Raw genomic sequence first — 20,680 nt, forward strand, 5'->3', positions numbered from 1 at the left:
AGTTCCTGATCTTGATACTTGGAAAATGTAGACCCATATGTATCCAGGGGGTGGATCTTGATGGTTGATGCCTCAGCACCTTGACCTGTGACTTGAGTCAGCAATACCATGGGTTGCACTCCATAGGCCAAAGGGAATGAGTGGTGCGAATGAATCAAGGTCAGAATGAATTACTGAAACACTTTAAAAGGTGGAAAGAGGGGTCAGGGTAAATATTTTAATTTTGTTTGTGAAAAATATGTTTTCCTCTGAAATGAAAATATTTTGTGTATCAAAGCCACCTGCCACTATGGGTCTTGCAATTTCCCGCTCAGAGGGCAGGTCTTAGGTATCACATTAGCATTTCCTTTTCTACTTGATGTCTTGTGATACATTTAATGACTAGCAAAACAAGAATACTTCTGGATGCAGCTTCAAGACTGGCTATAATTGGGCAAGAGACTAAAAGTGACATATAATGGCTAAAATATGTTAGTTAAACTTTGGTTGCTTTTCATAAGAAGGGTGAGATAATTTGCTAAAAGCTTTAGTTTTGTGAAACCATGACCTTCTTGTATTAATTTAGAGGGGGGTTTTTTTTGAGGGATGAGACCTTGCATTTCAATAAATTATTTTATAAGAAGGCTTTCTGAGGAGACAAATACAGTCTGTTACATTAGCGTGAGGGATCTCATCTTTACAGTTTTAGCTGTCATTGGCTGAAAAGTTCTTGTTTCCACTCCTGGCTAATAGAACTGCTTCTCTAGCTCAGCAGGTAGAGGCAAGTGCTGTCTTACAGCCCAATGCTGACTCTCTAATCTGGCTGTACAAAGTAATTAAGTTGCCCCACAGTAATTAAGCTGCTGGTGCTGAACATCAGTGTCTGGCGCTGCCCTGCAGAGGGGCTTGTTCCTCAGGTGTAGCTCAGGCCTTTACTGTCTGTGGAGCACACTCTGGGGGGGGTACTTACTGCTTCTGCCAGCACTTGGATGTTTCCTCTTGGCAAATTGTGTGGTTTAGTATCTGTGAAAAAAGAATGTTCTCTGGATAATTCCGTTTGCGGTTATATTTAGGAATTAAAACTCAACTCAGTGGTGCTGCCCCTTAACAAATCAGGAAGAAGAGGCTGTTTTGTTTTACATTCTCAGTATGGTAACTGAGATTCATCAAAGAGCAGGGGTGTGCCTCACACCTGCTTTGTTTTTTTCATTGGATGTGCTTCCCAGCCAGCTGTTCTGGGTGATGATGGTTCCCCTTCTTATCAGTCCTGTGTTGCAGTGAATCCCCATCCAGATGTGGCTTCTCCTTGCCAGGATGGAACAGTTTCAGCAGGATTTTTTGCTGAGACACCACAAAGAATTAATCTTAGCAGACAGGAGGATATGGATGTGTGGCTTTTTTTTTTTTTGCTTTCTCCTACTCTTAGATGTCTTTTGGGGCTCTAGGTGTTAAACAGTAGTACCAGTAGTTCCTTTTTTCTATTTTACCTTAATATAACCCTGAGTGCAGAAATGATGTACCAGCAAGCAGTTGTGACGCTGGAAACTTATATACAAAAAGCAGTATTGCAGTTTGGGCAAACATGTATTGTAAAATCCTTCTCTCCAAGGTGAACAAAGTAACATCATTCTTTGTTGTCACATCATGTCATACAAATTTAAAAGTTGATTTGCTGTAGTTACTCAGTATATATCTGTTCCAAAATGAGAAAAATTTCATAGGCATAAATATCACAGAGTGGGATTGATGTCTAATGCAAACTGAAGCCTGTAAGACATGTAATCAGCACCCTGGGCTGCTTGGTCCCGCTGTGAGGGTGTGAGAAGTGAGTCACTCCTAAACATCAATTTTTTTTGCAGGGCTAGAACCCCAGGCAGCTCCCAAAGCTGCGGTGGGGAAGGTGTCAGCAGGACCAGCTCCACTGAGCTCCCGCGCGCTGCCGAAAGGGAACGAAGATGAACTTGATCCAACCTGTGCAGCTGCCACTCTGAAACTCATTAGAGACAAACTGCCAAAGGTGCCACCTCCTCACACCAGGTTAGCTTGGTTTGAATTCTTGTAGAATCCTCTTACTCTTGTGTTTATTAGTCATGACAGCACACAGAAAAAAGCATTCATGAACTAGGCAAGCTGCTGAGGCTGTCTTGGTTTCAGTTTGAAGTAACATTCGTTGCTTAATATTTGGGATTTTGCTGATGATTGCACCAGGATCTTAAGGAATCTTTTACTCCCTGATTAATTTACTTTTATTTGGTGTAAATGGCCTTTATGAAAATATACTGTTCCCTTCTTTGCTAACAAAAAATTATATCCCTATTTATTCAGGCGTTTTTTTGTTTGCAGCCAAACAGAACATATCCTAATACTATATTAGCAACTAGTTGCAACCATCTCTTGGTTCCCCAATAACTTTAGCTGTCAGTGCTACCTGGAGGTGTTTTACAGTTGTTCATATTTGTTGTCAATCCTGTGCAAATTTTGATAGACCTCCAGCCTTGCCTAGCATTTATCTGGGATTTGGGATAAAAATGGGAGTCACCTATTTAATGGCATTTCCTGGAAAGACACTTCTGCATTGGCCAGGAAAGCACCCAAAACCTAGCAAACTGGAATGTAATCTGAGAAAGGGGCTTGCTTCATTAGAACTCCAGAGTTTGGAGTATTCAGGTGTACATTATGACTTTTAATCTTTAAAAATTTAACGTTTCGGTACGGTGACTAAGACTGTGAAGCTGTGTCAGTAAGAATAATGAATTCTGTAGTGGTATTGCATGATGAGTATATTACAAGGTGGAGTTTTGTCAACAAAAGAAAGACTTTGCAATCTGTGTCACTGCCATGCAAACATGGGCATGAATTTACTATAGTAAGTTCTTTATAAAAATGATTTCCAGTACCACATCTGTAGCTCTTGTCTAGATCTAAGGTAATATTAGTGTTGGTCATCTGAAAAATCTAATGAAAACAAAGAAAAAGTTGTTGTGATCATTGCTGTTTTCTGTGTTGACTTTTCATCAATTTTCTCCAGTGAATCTGCAACTCCTGAGGCAGCAGCCTTGGAAGATCCTGACGGTAAGAGAAGAAAACTAGAGGAAGAAAGAGCTAAAGCTCCCCTCATGCCTTTTGGATTAGATCTTCACTACTGGGGAGAGGATCAGCCAAGTGCTGGGAAGATTCTCAAGTAATGCTCTTTTTCTTTTAAGACAAATTAAACAAATAAATAGATTTACTTGTACTCAGAGGTCATGCAGTGGGGTGACTGCTATTTCTTTTGATAATTACTTTTCTCCTTTCCCTTGTGTTGTAGGACCCATAAACAAAGTCAGAAATTCTACCTCTAAATGTTATTTGTTTTGAGAAGATGTGATACTAATTAAATATCCTTTGATGCTTCAAAGCACACTTTTTTTTCTGCTCTTTTCATGTGTGCAGCATGGAATCAGTTACTCCAATTTAAGTTGGCACCTCATTATGCAAAGTGCTCTGCCCAAGTGCATGATAGACATTCCCTCAGCTGGAGACTTTGCTGTCTAAATAAGTAGCAGGCAAGGCAGGAGAAAGGCTGGGGAGGTGTCAGGGGTATTTTTCTTGACTTTACAGAGTGGTAGCTGAGGAAATTGATATGCTTATTCAGTCTCACAAGAAAAAGGTGGCAGTTACAGGATTTGAATTCGGATCTTTCACTTGCCATTCTTGTCTGGGAAGGTTTTGTGTTTCACGAGTCAGTGCTGACTTAGGGAAAGCTTGAGCAGTGCTGGGGAGAAGAGCTGGTAGGTATCCATCAGAACTTCTTTCTAGGAGTCAGTTATAAACCCCTTTTAGTATTTTTAAATGAAAGTTGGGATGCAAACTCTTCCCTTTATGTATAAGTTTCCTTTAAGTCCACCAGAACTTTACTAGCAGTGTGTACCAAACCTGGCTTGAAAAAGTCAAAAATCATTGACTGGCTGGGTTGCAAATGAAGCTCTTATGTTCTTAGCAGTATCACTGTAACTTAGTTTGTTTTCTTACCAAAACAAATTGAGAAAACCAACCCATGATCACAGAGTTAAAATAGTGTTGGCAGAACAGAACAAAGGGAAATCTGCCCCTGTACCAGACTGCATAAAATGCTGAGTATCCTTTAAATTAGTGAAAACTGGTGCACTTGGATAGATAACAGTGCTCTGCCACAGTCACTCCAAGCTTTGGGTTCTATCTCATGTGGTGTAGGCTCTTCAAAACCTGTAAAATGGTTAAGATTTTCAACAGGGCTTTAAGAAGCATTTGTCTGTGATAATGCCGAAAAGGAAGTAAGGCCTTATTTTACATTGCAGATGAGTTACTCAAGTCATAAGTGAAATCAGAAGCATATTTCACTGCCTGTCTGGTTTGTGCTGTACTGTTTTATTTTTATGCTTCCCAATAAAATAGAGGGCACACTTCTGAGCCTTATAGTCTATAACTACAAATATGCCAATCTAACTAAAGATAATTTAAGTAACTCTGCACACACAATACCATTGACCCCGGGTATAAAATATATTTATTGAGAAATTAAGGTAGTTATTGGCCAACTCCTTTACCTTTTCTATATGCACACATACTGGCTCTATAAGATGCTTAGGGAAAAAAAGCAAATTGGAAAACAGGCAACACATATGGGATGTGTATGGAATTTGAATTTTTTAAATTTGAAGAAGAAAAGTCTTTCCACTTCACTTCCTTAGTAGTATACTTACTTACTCATAGCATTTACAATAAATTAAGATTTTGATAGTGAGAATGTAGCTACCAGGAAGATGATTTTCTAAAGAAGTTTTGTTTAGCTGTAAATGGTGATCCATCACCTTCTCTAGAAAGTGACAGTAACTGTGGGCTTGACAAAAGTTTGGGCTGAACAATTTTCCCTACTTCTGCCTTCACTCACACAACTCATTAAACTAGTTTAAGAACTCTTAAAATGAGTTTATGAAACTATAGTAGTACTTTATATTTCTTTTTTTTTGGAGGGGTGGGTAGTGTATACAGCACAGTGTTGCACTGTGTAGAGTCTGCTGTCAGCAGATTGTTTTGGATAGCATGGACCTTCTAAACTCATCTACCCTCCTCCTTGAATTAAATCAGCTTACTCTTGGGAGCAGAGTAGGATAGTTGCTGCAGCACTGACTCTGGCTAGGCTGTTTGAATTAGCCCATTTTGCACTTGCTTCAGGATCTCTGTAAGCGTCTGGTTTTAGAGGTTACGTCTATTCAATTTTTTTATAAGTTTCCCATCATTTTAGGACTTAAGATGTTCATAAATTTGGTGAAAGAATGCAACATTTCTCCAGTAGCTTGTCTTTCTTTTAGATTTTTGTTAACCATTATTTGTCTTGTATTCCTCCTCATGTATTAAAGCCTCTATTATTTGGATCAGGAACACTCTATAAGTGTGAGTGAGGTGTTGATCTTTTTTTATCTTTTGGTTGATTAGCTGTTCCCCTTCTGATTCATCTTACAAATGTTTTACTTGTCACACACATAATTTTTTCAAACAAGTAGCTGCCCTTTTAAAATGTTGCTTAACTTACAACAAGCAATCAGAAAACTTTGGGAATTACCACTGCGTTTTTCTTCTCTCACCTGCTTGTAAATCATGTTGGGAGAAAGTAAGTTATATGCTTGTAGGAAACAATAGTATTTATTAATATCTGTGTAGGAATTAGGCTATTTTAAGTCCAGTCCCCAAATACTGATCAATGATACATACAGTAAAACATAATTTTAATGTTTTTTTACATTTGTTGGATGCATATTTAAGGGAAGTGAGACAGAAAAATTATTAAATAGAACTGTTTCCTGATTGGAAAGGTTGGCATGCACAAGTGTTAAATGCTTCTTCATTCTCATGTAACTGTAATTTGATAATTTAGAGGGGGAAGGGAGTTCAGACCACCAGAGGACACTAGAATTTTACAAAGAGTTTCTGGAAGACTACCATGCATGTAAAAATCCTGCATGGTGTCTTTTTAGGAATGCTGTCCCCTCTGTGTGGCTGCAGAGTTAGTAACACAGAGCTAGCAGTCAGTCTTGTTTTCAGCACTGCATTAAACTAAGCAAATAATAAATTTATTTCATTCTTCTGTTCATTGTCTTGCCATATAATTCCTGAAGCTAAAATACTGTACCATTCAAATGTTAGACTAAAGTCATACTGATATATTAGAAAGACTCTTAGGGTTTGGGGTTTTTTTGTGTATGCTATAGTTTGCAGAAATGTGTAATTGAAAACTTTTTGTATAACCAAAAATTGTGGAAACATATTATTATGTTTAATGCTGAACTAAGGTCCTCTGGAACTCTTTTGCCTTTATGTCCTAATTTACCAGAAGGAAGTTATTTGTACTTTATACAGGTTGGTATTTATCTGGAACTAACGAGGTGTATTCAGTGCAGAACTTACTGGATAGAATCAGTCTGTTTAATAAGGATTCTACTTGTTGAACGTTTTTCTGATGACTTGGCAAATCATGAAGATACTTCAAAATTTACTTAATCCCTTTTTTAAACTAGTTCTAATCTCTTTACATAGTTTTAAATGGTTAGCTGTTGCAGTAAAACCAGCACCTGTATATGTTGTGGGTTGCTAAGGTCAGGTATTTTCCTCTTCTTTTTTTTTTTCCCCTTGTCATCTGCTGAAAACTTGCTTAGATAAAATTCATCAAAACTCTTCAGGCCCTCTAAAGTAATTCTTTCAATTGCTGGCTTATGTGCTTTGCTGAATTGAGATTGGTGTGACTAGTGAAGCCAGTGATCACGGATGTATGGCTCTGTGGTCCACAGAAGGCAAAGTCTCAGAAGTAGGAATGACATCCAAGGATATGAATGATTGAGAGGAATTGGATGTGGATAGAGAAAATCCTCTCAAATAAGTCTGGAACTGATTGGGTGGAAGAGCTGTGTAGAAGAAAGGGATTGTAAAGTGTCCTTTGTGAATTTTATCTCCTTATTGAGACATTTATCATTTGGTATCTCCATTTTGCTTGTAATAAGCAGCAGACATGGAGGCTGGATTTTTTTTTTTCCCTTAGTTTAGCTGTATTTTTTTCCTCTTCAGATTCATATTTCCTTAAAGTTTAGGTGAGATTACTGTTGTTTAACATCAGATATCTTAAAATTAGATACCTAAACTTTAGCTAATTTCTTTCCATGATTAGGAGAAAAGAAACATTTACCATCAGAGAGACAATCATTGCCTTCTAAGATTAGCATCTAAAATGAGTCAGGTAATTGCCCTCTGCGCTTGCCTGTTTCTCATTACAGACTATTGGCAGCTTAGGGTGGCTAAAATGAAATTATATGAATGCTGTTGGGAAAATTTGGAAATACTACATCACCCAAGGGTCCTCGCTGCCCTTCCCTCCCACTCTCTATGTCCACTAACACTGATCTTCTCTGTATGTTTGCCTATATGTGTCTGTAAGTATAGGTGAGGTACCTAATTTTAAAATAGATTTTCAATGGATTAGCTGAATTTCCTAGAAGAACACCTGCTAATTTTTCAGACTTACAGGCACTGTAAAGGAGAACCTGGAGGAAAGACTGTATAAAGCTCAGCCGATTGTTTGCTCTTTCCCTTGATCTCAGTGTATTGCAACATACTCTGATTTCAGCTCCTGCCTCTCTGCTGCTGCAGGAGTACAGTTAAGATCAAGCTGTTTCCTCCTTGATCTGTCTTGTGTTTAATCATAGAAGTATTTTGTTATGAAGAATGTTAACTACAGAATTACAAAGTTATTCACTGAATCCAATATCGGATAACTGACTCTAGATGTCTGATCATGAACTAAAGCCAAGTACTTGTAATAGCTTAGCAGGTTAAGCAGGAAATCAATACTAGAGAGACTTTGGTGATATTTTGAAAGCATCTTCATAATATAGGAGTCATAAGAAAGACTGGTAGAGTCATAGAGGTTTTTTAAATTCACTAATAAAGCTTCCCTTCCTTTCACGTGTGAGTTCAGCACAGGTTGATACTGGCGTCTTTATGTGCTTTCTTACAACTTTGTGGGTAATTTTCATTTGTTGTTTTCCCAGATTTACATCTGAGCATCGATTTTGGGCACCCAGTGAAGTAGAGGAAGAGGTGGAAAATAAAGAAATAACGGAAATGTTAAAAACTAGATATATAACATTTGCTGGCAAGTTTGAGCCAGTGAAACATAAGTGTCGGGCACCAATGCCCGATGGGAGTCTGTGTGAAAGGCAAGATCGGGTTAAGGTAGGCATCAAGTTACATAACTTCCAAGATCTGTGCTATCTGAAGGAGATCTCCCTAAAACATACACATAAAAGTTTATTTCACGTTGTAAATACAGCTCAGGGGAGTGGAAGAACTCTGTGTCTGGAGAAGTTCATTGTTAATATTTGCTTCATGTGGGAAACAGCCTTTTGGTAAAGAAGCTGTAAACATTTAAAGAACTCTTAAAATGTTTTTGGCATTCATTATAGGTTATTTGTATTTTGTTTATTACTGTGATGTGTGAGTACCTGGCAGTAAGGCAGAAATAGGTATATTTTTGCTGAAAATTTTTCCTCATTTAGGGGCATATTTGATATTAACTGGTTTTAGAAACTTACGTGTTTGAGGGCCAAAGAAATTCTATTTACAAATTGGGTTTTATGAAAGCTAAATTCTACACAGCCTCAAAATTATGAGTTTTGTTGAGCAGAACTAGTTTGCTTAAATACTTCTAGTATCCCTGTTTTTCCTGTATTAGCTGAGATTGAAAGATCTGAATGCACGGAAATAATTTAATGGGATTAGTGTAAGCGATGCAGCATTGGTGCCCTAGTTCCAGACTTAACAAAATGTGCTACCTGGTCTCTTGAAATAGGATATTTGTATCAAACAGACCTAATTTCTTTAAGATTCTGAACATATTAAAACACATGATGTTTATGGGATTCTAATGTTTTCTAAGGGGTACTGGGAATCAAGTGTAGTTTTGTTGCTCAATTCCAGTGTCTGGCTTTAAGTTGTGTTGAATGAAATGTAAGCATTTTCTTTTCATTCAAAAGTTTCATGGGTTTTATTTTTTTCCTCTTTCTTTCTCAAGTGCCCTTTCCATGGAAAGATAATTCCTCGGGATGACTCTGGGATTCCTGTGAACGCAGAGGACAGAGCCAGAGAAGAAAAGATGAGGTTTGAGAAGCAAGCAGCCCAGCCAGGTCTGTGTCCTCATAGCATCTTAAAAAAAATTAAAATTAAAAAAAGTGTTAGGCAGAGGTGGGAGATACCTGTTACCTCTTTCACTCCTAACCACATTCTCCCATTTACATTCCAGGTGATTTTAATTTGCAGCTCATTTGCTCATATGATGAACATGGATACATGTGTACACAGAATAAGGTTAACATTGCATTTGTGCTTTATTTCCAGTAGTTACTGCAATGTTCCCAACACTGCTCAGGTAGAGGAGTTATAGCCTTTGTCTTTAAGGAACATTTTTATCAAGGATGATTAAACCTATTCCCTGGGAGATGCTTGACAGTAACTGTTCCATGCTTCTGAAAAGAAGTCATCTAATGTTGCTGGTACCTAGCAGTGGTGATTTGTGCAATATAATGATGATATTATTGGGATTGTTGTGTTCCCACGAATACTGGGAGAAGATATGTTTTGTCACAGTGTGAGAACTTGTTTTTCCTGTATCTGTTCATATCTTTCATAGTCTATGTTTCCCATATCTACAGACTTACTATTTGTGTTTTAGAAGGAGAATTTTTGGCCTTGTTATGCTGTGCATCTGTGCAGCATTGCTAGAAAATCCTCTGAGCTAGAGAAGTGCTCACCTTGGGCTTTACTTTATTGGCATAATAACTATTCTGCAAGTTCTAGTAGGGATGTTTGTGATGGGCTTGAGGAAGGCAGCAAGCAGAGCTGTGCTGTCTAATTGTTTACATGTTACTGTGCAATACTCTGGATTTTGATTTTAGGCAATTGTGGATGGGCAACAAAATTAATGGCCTTCTCCTTTCATCTTGGCTACAGCTTTCAGGTGTAGAGGGGAAGGCTTATCCTTCCCCAAGGTTATTATTTGAGCATTTTTAGGCAGGGTGCAGCTCTGGACTGCTAGGTAAGGAGTGCAGGGAATGAGAAGAACAGCAGGCAATGAGTACCTGGGCAGGAGGACTTCCAGGGGGAATAAGAGACTTTGTTGCAATAGTACAACTAAACCTCATTAATGATAGACAGAAGATACCTGGGGGACTGCAACGAGGAAGGCACTGAAAGTTAATAGATTGCAAAGGAAGACAGGAGAGAGGGATCTGTCCAGCAAAGACATACCGTATAATTGGAGGGGACAGATATGTTTTCAAAGCTTTTCTTTAATCTTCCTTCTTCCAGCAGGACTTACTTTTCTCTGTTTTAAACTATTTATTTTAGGTAAGTATTCTGCATTCTAATTAAACTCACCCATGGGCATTTGCATTTTGATTTCTTATAGAATACTCCCTTGAAGGAGTTAAGGTGTGACTGACTCAGTGTTTCAGAGTTAGACATATTATTAACGAAGCTACTGAACCTTCAATAAAACCTCTTCTGATCTGTATTCAAAAAGGTCCCTGTTGAATTAATGTGCATTTAAACACACAGCTGACCCACCCAGTGTCCTTTAGTACTGGTTTGACCATCTTTGAGTGACTGTGCTTGGCCATCAGAGCACCACACCAGTGCAGCAGTTACTGAACACCACCTGGTATTTGCAGGTGTCAGAGTGCTACTTTTCCAGGTGGTTTCCATCCCTGTCCAGGTGGAGTAAGTGTTTTAAACTGGCATCCAGCCAACAGCATGGACACTGTTGGATTGTCACAGCGAAACCAGGGCAGGAATGTGGATGTTGTGTTGAAAAGGAAAGTTCCCAGCTTGGTTATGACGAACTAAAACTAGCAAGTTAAACTAGTAGGTGTACTTGAAATCTTGAACTAGAAACTAATACTCTGGTATAAAAATCACTTGCACTGAAAAATATTGATTCTTTTTTTTTCCCTGTGAAATTGCCATTGCTTGAGGCTAGACACAGTATTTATTTTTATTACAGTGTCAGCTCGGTGTTGTTAGAGGCTTCTCACCTCTGGCCCACAAGGATGTGTATGTTAGTCCCAAACCAGTGTTGGCATTGCATTATTGAGTGTGGTTGTTAAGCTGAGGTGTCACACAAAGGTCCATCCCATCTGGCTGGGGAAATACTACACAAGCTGTGGCACTTAATTTACTGGACAAAACCTTCCAGGTTTCTAAAGCCATACATATACCAGATGTCACTAAATACTTTTATCCACTGCTTTTTGTTGCTTTCTTTTTTTCCTGTGCCTCGCTGGTTTTATATTTGCTTTATAATATTTTCATCAACCTTTGAAAATGGTTTTTTGTTTGTTCGAGGCTTGTGGTTTAGAGGGGTGTGTTTGGTTAGTTTGCACTGATGTTTGGATTTTGGGGTTTTTTTTGTTAGAAAGATCTTGGAGCAAGTCTGAGCAGTGTTGCTATGGAAAATATGCAAGTGGAAACCCACCGTACAGGGAGTGCTTTGGTCTTATGATTGCCAACAACATTTAATAATGATGACAGTTTGAAAAATGTTGAAAAAAAAAATTTGGGGATCAATTGTGGGGTTAAATCGCACCAAAATTCTTCCAGTATCTCTTTCCTGCTGGATGGTAGGTTTATTTTTATCTTTATGTGATTAAAAGGGGGAAACAGTTATATAAAAGTAATACAGTTTGTGTGATAATGACTATGTTTTGACAACGCTGTCATTGTTATTATGGAGCATTTTTTTATCTTAGTCTAAAATTTTAAACTCTAGCTAATGTCCACAAAATGGTGCTTTGGGCTCTCCAGTCCTGGAACAGTGAATCAGGTGGGATTACACTGACCCGCTAATCTGCAGCGTTCATCCTTTTCCAATAGTTCGCACACAGGAGCAAATTAAGTGCCTATTTTTTGTGTCAACCCTGAAGAGTATCTGGTTTTTCAGCCCTTAGTGACTTGTTAACAAACAGGTATCAGGACAGGCTGGTGCAGGCAGGCCGCTGGCCACTCAGATGTGAAATAGCATCTCTTTACTAACTACAGTATTGATTCCCGCCTACCCTTGCAAACTGTGTAATTTTCTTTTCCCTGCTGCTAAACTCAGTAACAATGTATGAAGAGCTTTAGGGGCCCATCAATGCTCAAAAAGCCTGCTCTTCCCTGGCATTCTATTGATTTTTCTCAAAAGCTTTTAAATTGCTCCTTCATTTTCCTCAAATGCTCATTTCATCTCTACTGGATGCCGGCATTTTTTCGTTGTGTTTAAACAATTGCTCCATTCATGGGGTTCCTAAACTGTGACGCCTTCTTATTACTGGGAGATAAACTGTTTAGACAGTTTTCCTTAATCTTGGATTAATCGTTCCTGTATCTGAATTGTGCTGTTCTGTATTCCTTCACTTCAAAAAAAAAATAAAGTCTGTGAGGTCTTATGATCTATCAAGTTTATGTGTTCCATTTTCTCCCTTTTTGCCTCTTCTGCTCAGCTCTTGAACAGCTTCGTTTTCCTCCTGCTTTTTGGTGTGTTGGATTTTAATCAGTCCTTGCTCTCATGTATGATAGTAGGTTAAATCTAACTTTTCCTTGGAAAATTGCTCTGGTGTTCCTTAACACCATGTTCTTAAGTGAGAACATTGCCTCTGACCTTCCCGAAATGTTGTTACTGGTATTTGTCACACTCAGGGACCATGTTGGTGTATAAAAGAAATTGTATAGTCCTTTAGGACTGTTTATTTTTCTATATCTACAAAGATGTTAAGTAAGAGTAGTAGATTTTTTGTCTTACAGTTTCTGAAGGCTGACAAACATGCAGGAAACTGTGATGAATGACTGACAAGTCCTGTTTGGAGCACGTTCTCTTTGAAGTGGTACTTCCTACATTTTTTTTCAACCTCGAAATCTTTATAATTCAATGCAATTTTCCTGAATTTCCCCCTTGCAGATGTCCATCCTCCAGCCACATTTTTACTTTGTACTCTGTTACCTTGTTCTGATACACAAGACTCCACTAAAGGTGGAAGACCACAGCTTCCTCAAAGAGTTTCCAGTCTTAAATTGTTCATGCTTTTTCCCGTGGTGGCATCTAGGATCAGAATCCATTTACAGTGTATGGCTGGATACTGAAGCATTAAGGTTTTGATAAAACTGTAAAAAAGGGGTTTGATTAGATAAATTAACTTGTGCCATTGTCAAGAGAAGAAACTTGATTTAGATAATTAAACTGAGGAAATGTGGGATGCTTAGAAAGTAGTATCTTTTTTAGATGCAAAATGCGGCCCATGGAAACAGGATTGTTTTGTCCTATTCAAGAATTTTATTCCAGTTCATGCTTTAAAGCAAATATTATTAATGCAAAAAAGTCATAATGTTGTCACCCCTACTCTGCTCAAAAGTTGACATATTTAATTTTTGTTAGGTTTATTTTTAGGCTTATTCAGAATTTATTTCTGAAGATAAGTTCCTCAGCTACATTTTTGGCATTTTCAATTTCTAAATAATAATCACTCTGTTTATGTCACCTCTCCCACATGGGATATTTTCCTTGGAATTTTGCTAGTATACAACTGCTAAAACTTGACTGAAGTTTTCCTACAGAACAGTTTAACCCACGGCAGCCAATAATAGATACTAACCCCAGACTGGCAGGGCTTTTTCATCAAGATCTGTCATTTTGGCCAGCTGCTTTATCCTCCCCTTCCCTTGTGTGTGCAACTTAGAGCACAGTGAGTCTGCCCTTGTCCAGTGGTGACAAGAACCTGTTCCTTAGGAACTGCAAATCCTCCCTGGGTTTGGAGTTTCAAAGTCCATACTTTGTCTTTTAAACAGAGTGGAGGGATCCAGAATTCATGAGAGAAGTTGAAGCTGCTACAGGACTGGATCTTGGTTCCTCAAAAAATAATGAGAAAGGACAGAAGAAGCAAGGGAAGAAGAAAAAATATCCGAATCTGACAGACCTGAAGCAACAGGCGAACACTTCTCGTTCCCGGCTTGAGAAGAAAGTCTTCAATAAGTAAGATGCTCATGTTCTCTCAAGCCCATTAAATTACTGTTTCTGTTTTGTTTCAACAGTATTTTCTGTTTCTACATTAACATGCACTTACTAAACAGCTTTCTTGGCTGACTGCAGAGCAGGAATGTCTTCCATATGTCTGAAGGATAAAGAATAGCAGGTACTGATGACTAAGAGAGAAACCATTTCTTTGAGAATGGTTTTCAACTCATTTACAAAATTTTCCTATGGAAGACTTTTGCCACCCTTTCTCAATTTTTTTAAAATCCTTTAATTGCTGGGTTGGCTGCTCTGAATGATTATTTATTAACTAAATGGATGATACTTTATGTGTGCAAACAGTACCGGAGCTGGAAAGATGATGATGTGTTCTGAGTGACAAACATTACAGCATCAGATGTGCTGTAGTGGTGTAGGTGGAGGGAAAATGAAGTTTGTCATTTTGAAAGCCTAAAATGGACTGTCCTGAGCAGAACTTCAGTTAATAAAAGAATCCATCAAAACTCCTTGGCTTTTGGTGTGTAGCAGTGTCCTGGCAGTTGCCCTCGAGCCTCTGGTGTGTGCTCAGAGACCTTCCCAAACTTTTGACTACTGCTGGGCTTCCCTTCTCCCACTCCTGGCTATACTGGGGCTAGCTGGGCCTCATGTAGAACCTTCCAGTCCAATAGGGACACACAGGGATCCCTTCCTGTGTGTTATTCAGTGTCACACTGCCATTGCACTTTCCCCCTCCCTCACTGAGAATGTGCATTCAGCTGTTTAAGAAAAATATTCAGATCCTCGTTCACTTAACCCTTGCTGTCTTCTGTAAGTATCAAGGGCTGGAACTTGCAGTTCTCTTTACTGTGTAAGAGTTTGGGGATGATTATTCCCTGTACCATAGACATGTGGTCATGGTATTGTTCCCTCCATGGTGCTGTTTCTGTCCATGGCCCTTTCCTCCCAGCACATGTACAAACAGCAGCTCTTGGCCTACATTTAGCTTCAGAAGAAACTGTTTGTGTGGGGTTGGCATTCACACGTATCGAACCAACGTGTGTCCATGACTTACACAGGCATAGATGAATTAACTTTGATTTACCTTAAAGCAGGCACACCAGCTCAGGTGGATGTGGGAGCCAACCAACCATCACTGAATGGGCTTTGGAACATACAGTAGCTCCATGTGTCCGCTCTGTTATGCCATTTCTGATGTCTGTTCTTCCTCAGATGTGGCTGCAACATAAATTTGCCTAAGCAAGCGGTGGTCTTCATCAAATGGGAAGCAGCTGCAACTTTTTTAAGAGTTTCACATGTCAAAAATGAAGTAGTCAGAGGATAGTGAAAAGTTGTCAAATCAGAAAAGCAAAATTATTATTATTATAAAATCATTAGTGGTGGGTAATTCCCTAAACATACTGGGTGAGTTCAACAGTGTCCAAGACACAATATTTTTTAAAACTCTTTATTTTCCCTTTTCTGATGTAATGGTTATAGTAACAGAGCCAAATCCACGTTGCTTTTAGTTACAGAAATACCACATTTTCTGTGAAATTCTCATGTCACCTGGTCTTAGTTAGAACTCAGAGACCTACAGTTCTAATGATCAGAATTCCATGTCATGGTTTACTGTGGTTTGTGCTAATGATTTTGAGTGTGTGTTAGTGCCAGGCATAGGGAATCAAACCTGTCATGTTTTTAATAGGTTTCATGCTTTGCAGCACTAAACAAGATGATAACCTTGGCTCCTTATAACAACCCCAAATTACTTGAAATGTATAGGTGATAAACCCAGGCTCTAGTCTGCCAATAAAGCTAAGTGGAACTGCACACAGATCATCAAAGTGGGATCTCCTTTCATTTACAGTATCGCACAATCCAGTGGTGCTAATGTAAAACCTACATGACATGAAAGTGTCAAGGCCACTCTGCACTGCTAAAGGCTCACTTTTCTCCTACCAATTAGGTAATATTTGAAGTGCAAAACCATGACCACATTTTCCTTACTCTGGTAACTTTAATTGGCAGAATTTTGTTAAAAGTATAACTCTCCTGAGGTGTTTTTTCAGAATGTTGGTTTTCATTGCAGTTGCTGCTGAGAAAATCTTTAATCCCACCATTTAGAGCATTATTAAGAAGGAACCTCTGTTTTCAGATGTTTCAAAATGGCTTTTGAAATGAAGCCGTTACAGAGAGCAGTTGGCCAAAACTGAAATCACCTTCTTTTGGAGATAACCATAGGAGCAGAGCTGGAATAGCCTGGAGGGCCTGATCCTGAAAAAGGCTGGGGCACACTACCAGGTGCACATCTTGTCTTCATTTTACTGCACAGCTTGCAACGTTATCAGAAGTGATAAAGGCAGACTGTGACACCATAGAGTCTGACACCACTGGACCTGAGACCATCCACTTTGTGTGATGGAAGTTGCCAGCTGCATTTCTGGTATAGGAATCAAAGGAGACATCAGTCCCTACCATGTTCTTCAATGGGACAGAGTCCCTCAAACCAAACCCGTGGCTGTTCCACCTCCCACGTTGGCAGAGCGTCCAGTCTTTAACTGGAGATGTGTTAGGAGATAACTTCCTTCGTAAACAGAGGCAGGGTGACATCTGAGCTCACCTGCAAATGTCAGCCTCAGATCACTGAGCTTTTGTTCCAGAGGCAACAAAAGTCATCAGTAAAAAGAATCCAGGCAAGAACAAGGCAAGGTGCACTCAGCTGTGCACAACAGTGCTGAGTTTCTGAGGGGGCAGATGTTCACAGCAGAGCATTCTCTTGACTGCTTCTGCTGCCTTTTTTTCTGCTGTCTTACTCCTCTGGATTTGTGAACCATCCTCTGCCTTACCAGTTAGAGGATATACAGACCTGCTCTCTCTGTGCCTTTTATGACAATCTATTCATGCTGTTTAGGCATCATTTTTCCTCACCCTCAAAATCTCAGCTGTGTGGTCTCCACTCAAAAGGTTTGTGGAGGGAAAAAACTGAAGTTTCTCCACTTACTCAGCTGAGAAGTAGAGCAGTCCCTCCCAAAAGAAATCTCTGGGCACCACCTTCACTGGGAGGAAACAATGGCAGCAAATAGGGCAGCAACAAGGAGGCAGGCCCTCACTGGTTTTAAGAGCACCAGAAAGCTTAACAGCTCCAAAGTTTATTCCTTCATTTCCTTTTTTAATCTAAAGAACATTCCAGAGCCTTGTACGAACACAGCAGGCACTGCAGAGGGCTCGAATGCTTGCCCATCCTGAGGCAGCAGAGATCCCATTCCCGCTTTTTATAAGATGTTGGACACACTGTGCTGACTCTAGGCACTTCTGCAGCAGTAACCTATCTCTCTGCATGGATATACACAACACTGTGTGGTGTCTTCCCAAACTAGTGTTGTGCTTGTGGATTGAAAGTTGCTGCTCAGAAATGGGGATGCTGCTGGTGTGAGCAAAGGAGTCTTTAATTTGGCCCACGTCTGATAAAATGCGGTTTTACTAACCTGTGAAAGTTCCTAAATGAATTATAGTTCCATGAAGTGAACAGCAAACCCTTCCCTCACACATTCTGGATTGAGGGTTGGATTTCATAAGGGTTTCTGGGTATTGGTTTTTTAAGATCCTGTTAGGTACTTTTAGTTATCATTTCCCTGAGAGCAGTTAGGTGCATTTGAAGATCAAACTTGCTGTGTGTGGCTATCAGAAATAATACTGGGAGGATGGAAGGCACAGCCATTAAACTGAAAGACTTGAATTTGTTTACTCCTGTTAATAAAATCATTGCTGAATTAAACTATTTATATTGCTGCAGCTAATTTAGTTAACAAGACAAATTTGTTCAGCCTCATCAATGCTGTGTTCAGAAGCCTGCTAGTGATTAATCATGGTTCTTTTTTTTTTCCCCAACGTCCATAAACATTCTCTGAGATTGCATAGACTCAATATAATTATTATTTTTTTGTTTCTCTTCCAGAGGTGCCATGAAACGGGTCGTGAAAGCCATGAACCGGGAACTGAAGTTTCTCCACTTACTCAGCTGAGAAGTAGAGCAGTCCCTCCCAAAAGAAATCTCTGGGCACCACCTTCACTGGGAGGAAACAATGGCAGCAAATAGGGCAGCAACAAGGAGGCAGGCCCTCACTGGTTTTAAGAGCACCAGAAAGCTTAACAGCTCCAAAGTTTATTCCTTCATTTCCTTTTTTAATCTAAAGAACATTCCAGAGCCTTGTACGAACACAGCAGGCACTGCAGAGGGCTCGAATGCTTGCCCATCCTGAGGCAGCAGAGATCCCATTCCCGCTTTTTATAAGATGTTGGACACACTGTGCTGACTCTAGGCACTTCTGCAGCAGTAACCTATCTCTCTGCATGGATATACACAACACTGTGTGGTGTCTTCCCAAACTAGTGTTGTGCTTGTGGATTGAAAGTTGCTGCTCAGAAATGGGGATGCTGCTGGTGTGAGCAAAGGAGTCTTTAATTTGGCCCACGTCTGATAAAATGCGGTTTTACTAACCTGTGAAAGTTCCTAAATGAATTATAGTTCCATGAAGTGAACAGCAAACCCTTCCCTCACACATTCTGGATTGAGGGTTGGATTTCATAAGGGTTTCTGGGTATTGGTTTTTTAAGATCCTGTTAGGTACTTTTAGTTATCATTTCCCTGAGAGCAGTTAGGTGCATTTGAAGATCAAACTTGCTGTGTGTGGCTATCAGAAATAATACTGGGAGGATGGAAGGCACAGCCATTAAACTGAAAGACTTGAATTTGTTTACTCCTGTTAATAAAATCATTGCTGAATTAAACTATTTATATTGCTGCAGCTAATTTAGTTAACAAGACAAATTTGTTCAGCCTCATCAATGCTGTGTTCAGAAGCCTGCTAGTGATTAATCATGGTTCTTTTTTTTTTCCCCAACGTCCATAAACATTCTCTGAGATTGCATAGACTCAATATAATTATTATTTTTTTGTTTCTCTTCCAGAGGTGCCATGAAACGGGTCGTGAAAGCCATGAACCGGGTGGACCAAAGAAAGCACGAGAAGTCTAGTCATGTCTTAAGGAGAATGAATGAAACATTGACCAGTGGTGCTCTTGCAAGATTTCATACTGCTTTAAGGGTGAAGGAAACGCAGAGAGCCAGGAGGACAGTGTCTGAAAATCAATTTCAAAGTGAACTGCAAAAGTCTTCAATGAAATACTGAATACAAAATGGAATGGATTCTATAGCTCTGTCTTAGTCACTCACCTGCTGGAGGTGTTACCTCATGCAAACTACAAGAATTAAAAATGGAGAAAATTTTAACAACTCAGTGTAGTTTCTGGCCACCTCAAACAAAAGCTAATTAAAAGTTCTGCCAAATACCTTCTGACTTGCAAAACTATTGCTTAGAAAGCAATTAATGCTGAATCTGGGTAGTTTATCTTGTGAGACCTCTGCAGTTTGGAAGACATTTTGTTCTTTAGCACAGGTTGATGTACTTTTGAACTACTGAAAATAATAAAAGGCCAAAATTTCCAATATTATCTACTGCACTGGAAAGCAAAGCCACTTCCACTATGAGTCTTGCTAATGCAACAGTGAAGACTTAAGGTGAAAACGTAGGTAAGGATAAACCAAGTTCATCATCATGTCAGTTGAATCAGCTTCTGAATTGACTTGATTTCCTATTAATGATAAAGTCACACAGGAAAAAAATATAAAAAAAAGACCACACATTTGAATGTAATCCTGGTCATTGGATGCTTCGATCCCCAAACAGTCCAGAAGAAACGGACACGTGGCGATTAACATTCCAAAGAGCCACAAGGGTCACTGTGCCACTGTTCCAGGGATTCCTGAGCCTGCACAGGCTGAAGGTGTTAAATTATAAATTCTGTTTTCTCTGCTCCCTGTGACAAGAGTGGGGAATTTGTATTTTGTGGTGACACTTAACCCTTCTTTGCTGGTTTAAGCAGCAAATGTCAGCACTAGAAACTGGAGTTCCCGTTTTGGGCCTTTCATAAAAAGCCCAGGGACTGAGATTGGAAATAGAAGTGGTAGAAGTCTGAGGGGGGAAAAAAAAAAAAAAAGTGTGGTTAGTAAGTGATGCTCCATTATAAGCGACCTGGTCAAGTGGAATGTGTCTCTTCCTGTAGCAGGGGGGTTGGAACAAGATGATCTTTAAGGTCCCTTCCAACCCAAATCATTCTGTGATTCTGTCATGCTACTCAGTCATGTCAGTTCTAGAATTGTAAGCTAAAACTTCCTTTCTGGACTCAGTTGTCTAATCTGCTTGTTCCTATCGTGTCACTATATGCTTTCCACCTTTCCTTATTAAAAGCACACATGCATGAAAGAAAAGTGTTTTCCTCGAGTGCCTCTTTCATGCAGAAAGAGAATTTGCAGAATTAAGGTTTCCTGGCAAGTGATTCAGACACAGGTACCTGGACTTTGGGCCAGGTTGGTGGCCAGCAATGACTTTTTCTAAAGCTCTTCTACTTTTCTTTTTTTTTTTTCCTGCCTTTTTTTAATTTTTTGTTGTAAGAGGTTCCCTTGTCAGGTAAGGAATATACTCAGTTGGATACAAAATTTTTTCTTCCTTTCTGCCTTGAACCAAGACAAACCATTGACCCTTCATAGGAGAATGTGTTGATCACACATCCCCTGTAGCACTGCCTTTTTGTTAGCCTG

General features: G+C 39.4%; 1 protein-coding gene across 1 annotated transcript in view; it reads left to right on the plus strand.

The window, feature by feature from the left end:
• Positions 1 to 19,211, plus strand: part of UVSSA (UV stimulated scaffold protein A) — a 53,048-nt gene extending 33,837 nt beyond the window's left edge. The window contains exons 9-14 of the mRNA XM_029961499.1: positions 1,839 to 2,016; positions 3,008 to 3,160; positions 8,037 to 8,220; positions 9,059 to 9,170; positions 13,861 to 14,044; positions 18,992 to 19,211. Coding sequence (XP_029817359.1) covers positions 1,839 to 2,016; positions 3,008 to 3,160; positions 8,037 to 8,220; positions 9,059 to 9,170; positions 13,861 to 14,044; positions 18,992 to 19,211 — 1,031 coding nt within the window. The remainder of the gene's footprint in view (positions 1 to 1,838; positions 2,017 to 3,007; positions 3,161 to 8,036; positions 8,221 to 9,058; positions 9,171 to 13,860; positions 14,045 to 18,991) is intronic.
• The last annotated feature ends 1,469 nt before the right edge of the window (positions 19,212 to 20,680 follow it).

Source organism: Manacus vitellinus, unplaced genomic scaffold (assembly GCF_001715985.3).
Source record: "Manacus vitellinus isolate BGI_N305 unplaced genomic scaffold, ASM171598v3 scaffold_0_pilon, whole genome shotgun sequence".
Lineage (NCBI taxonomy): Eukaryota > Metazoa > Chordata > Aves > Passeriformes > Pipridae > Manacus > Manacus vitellinus.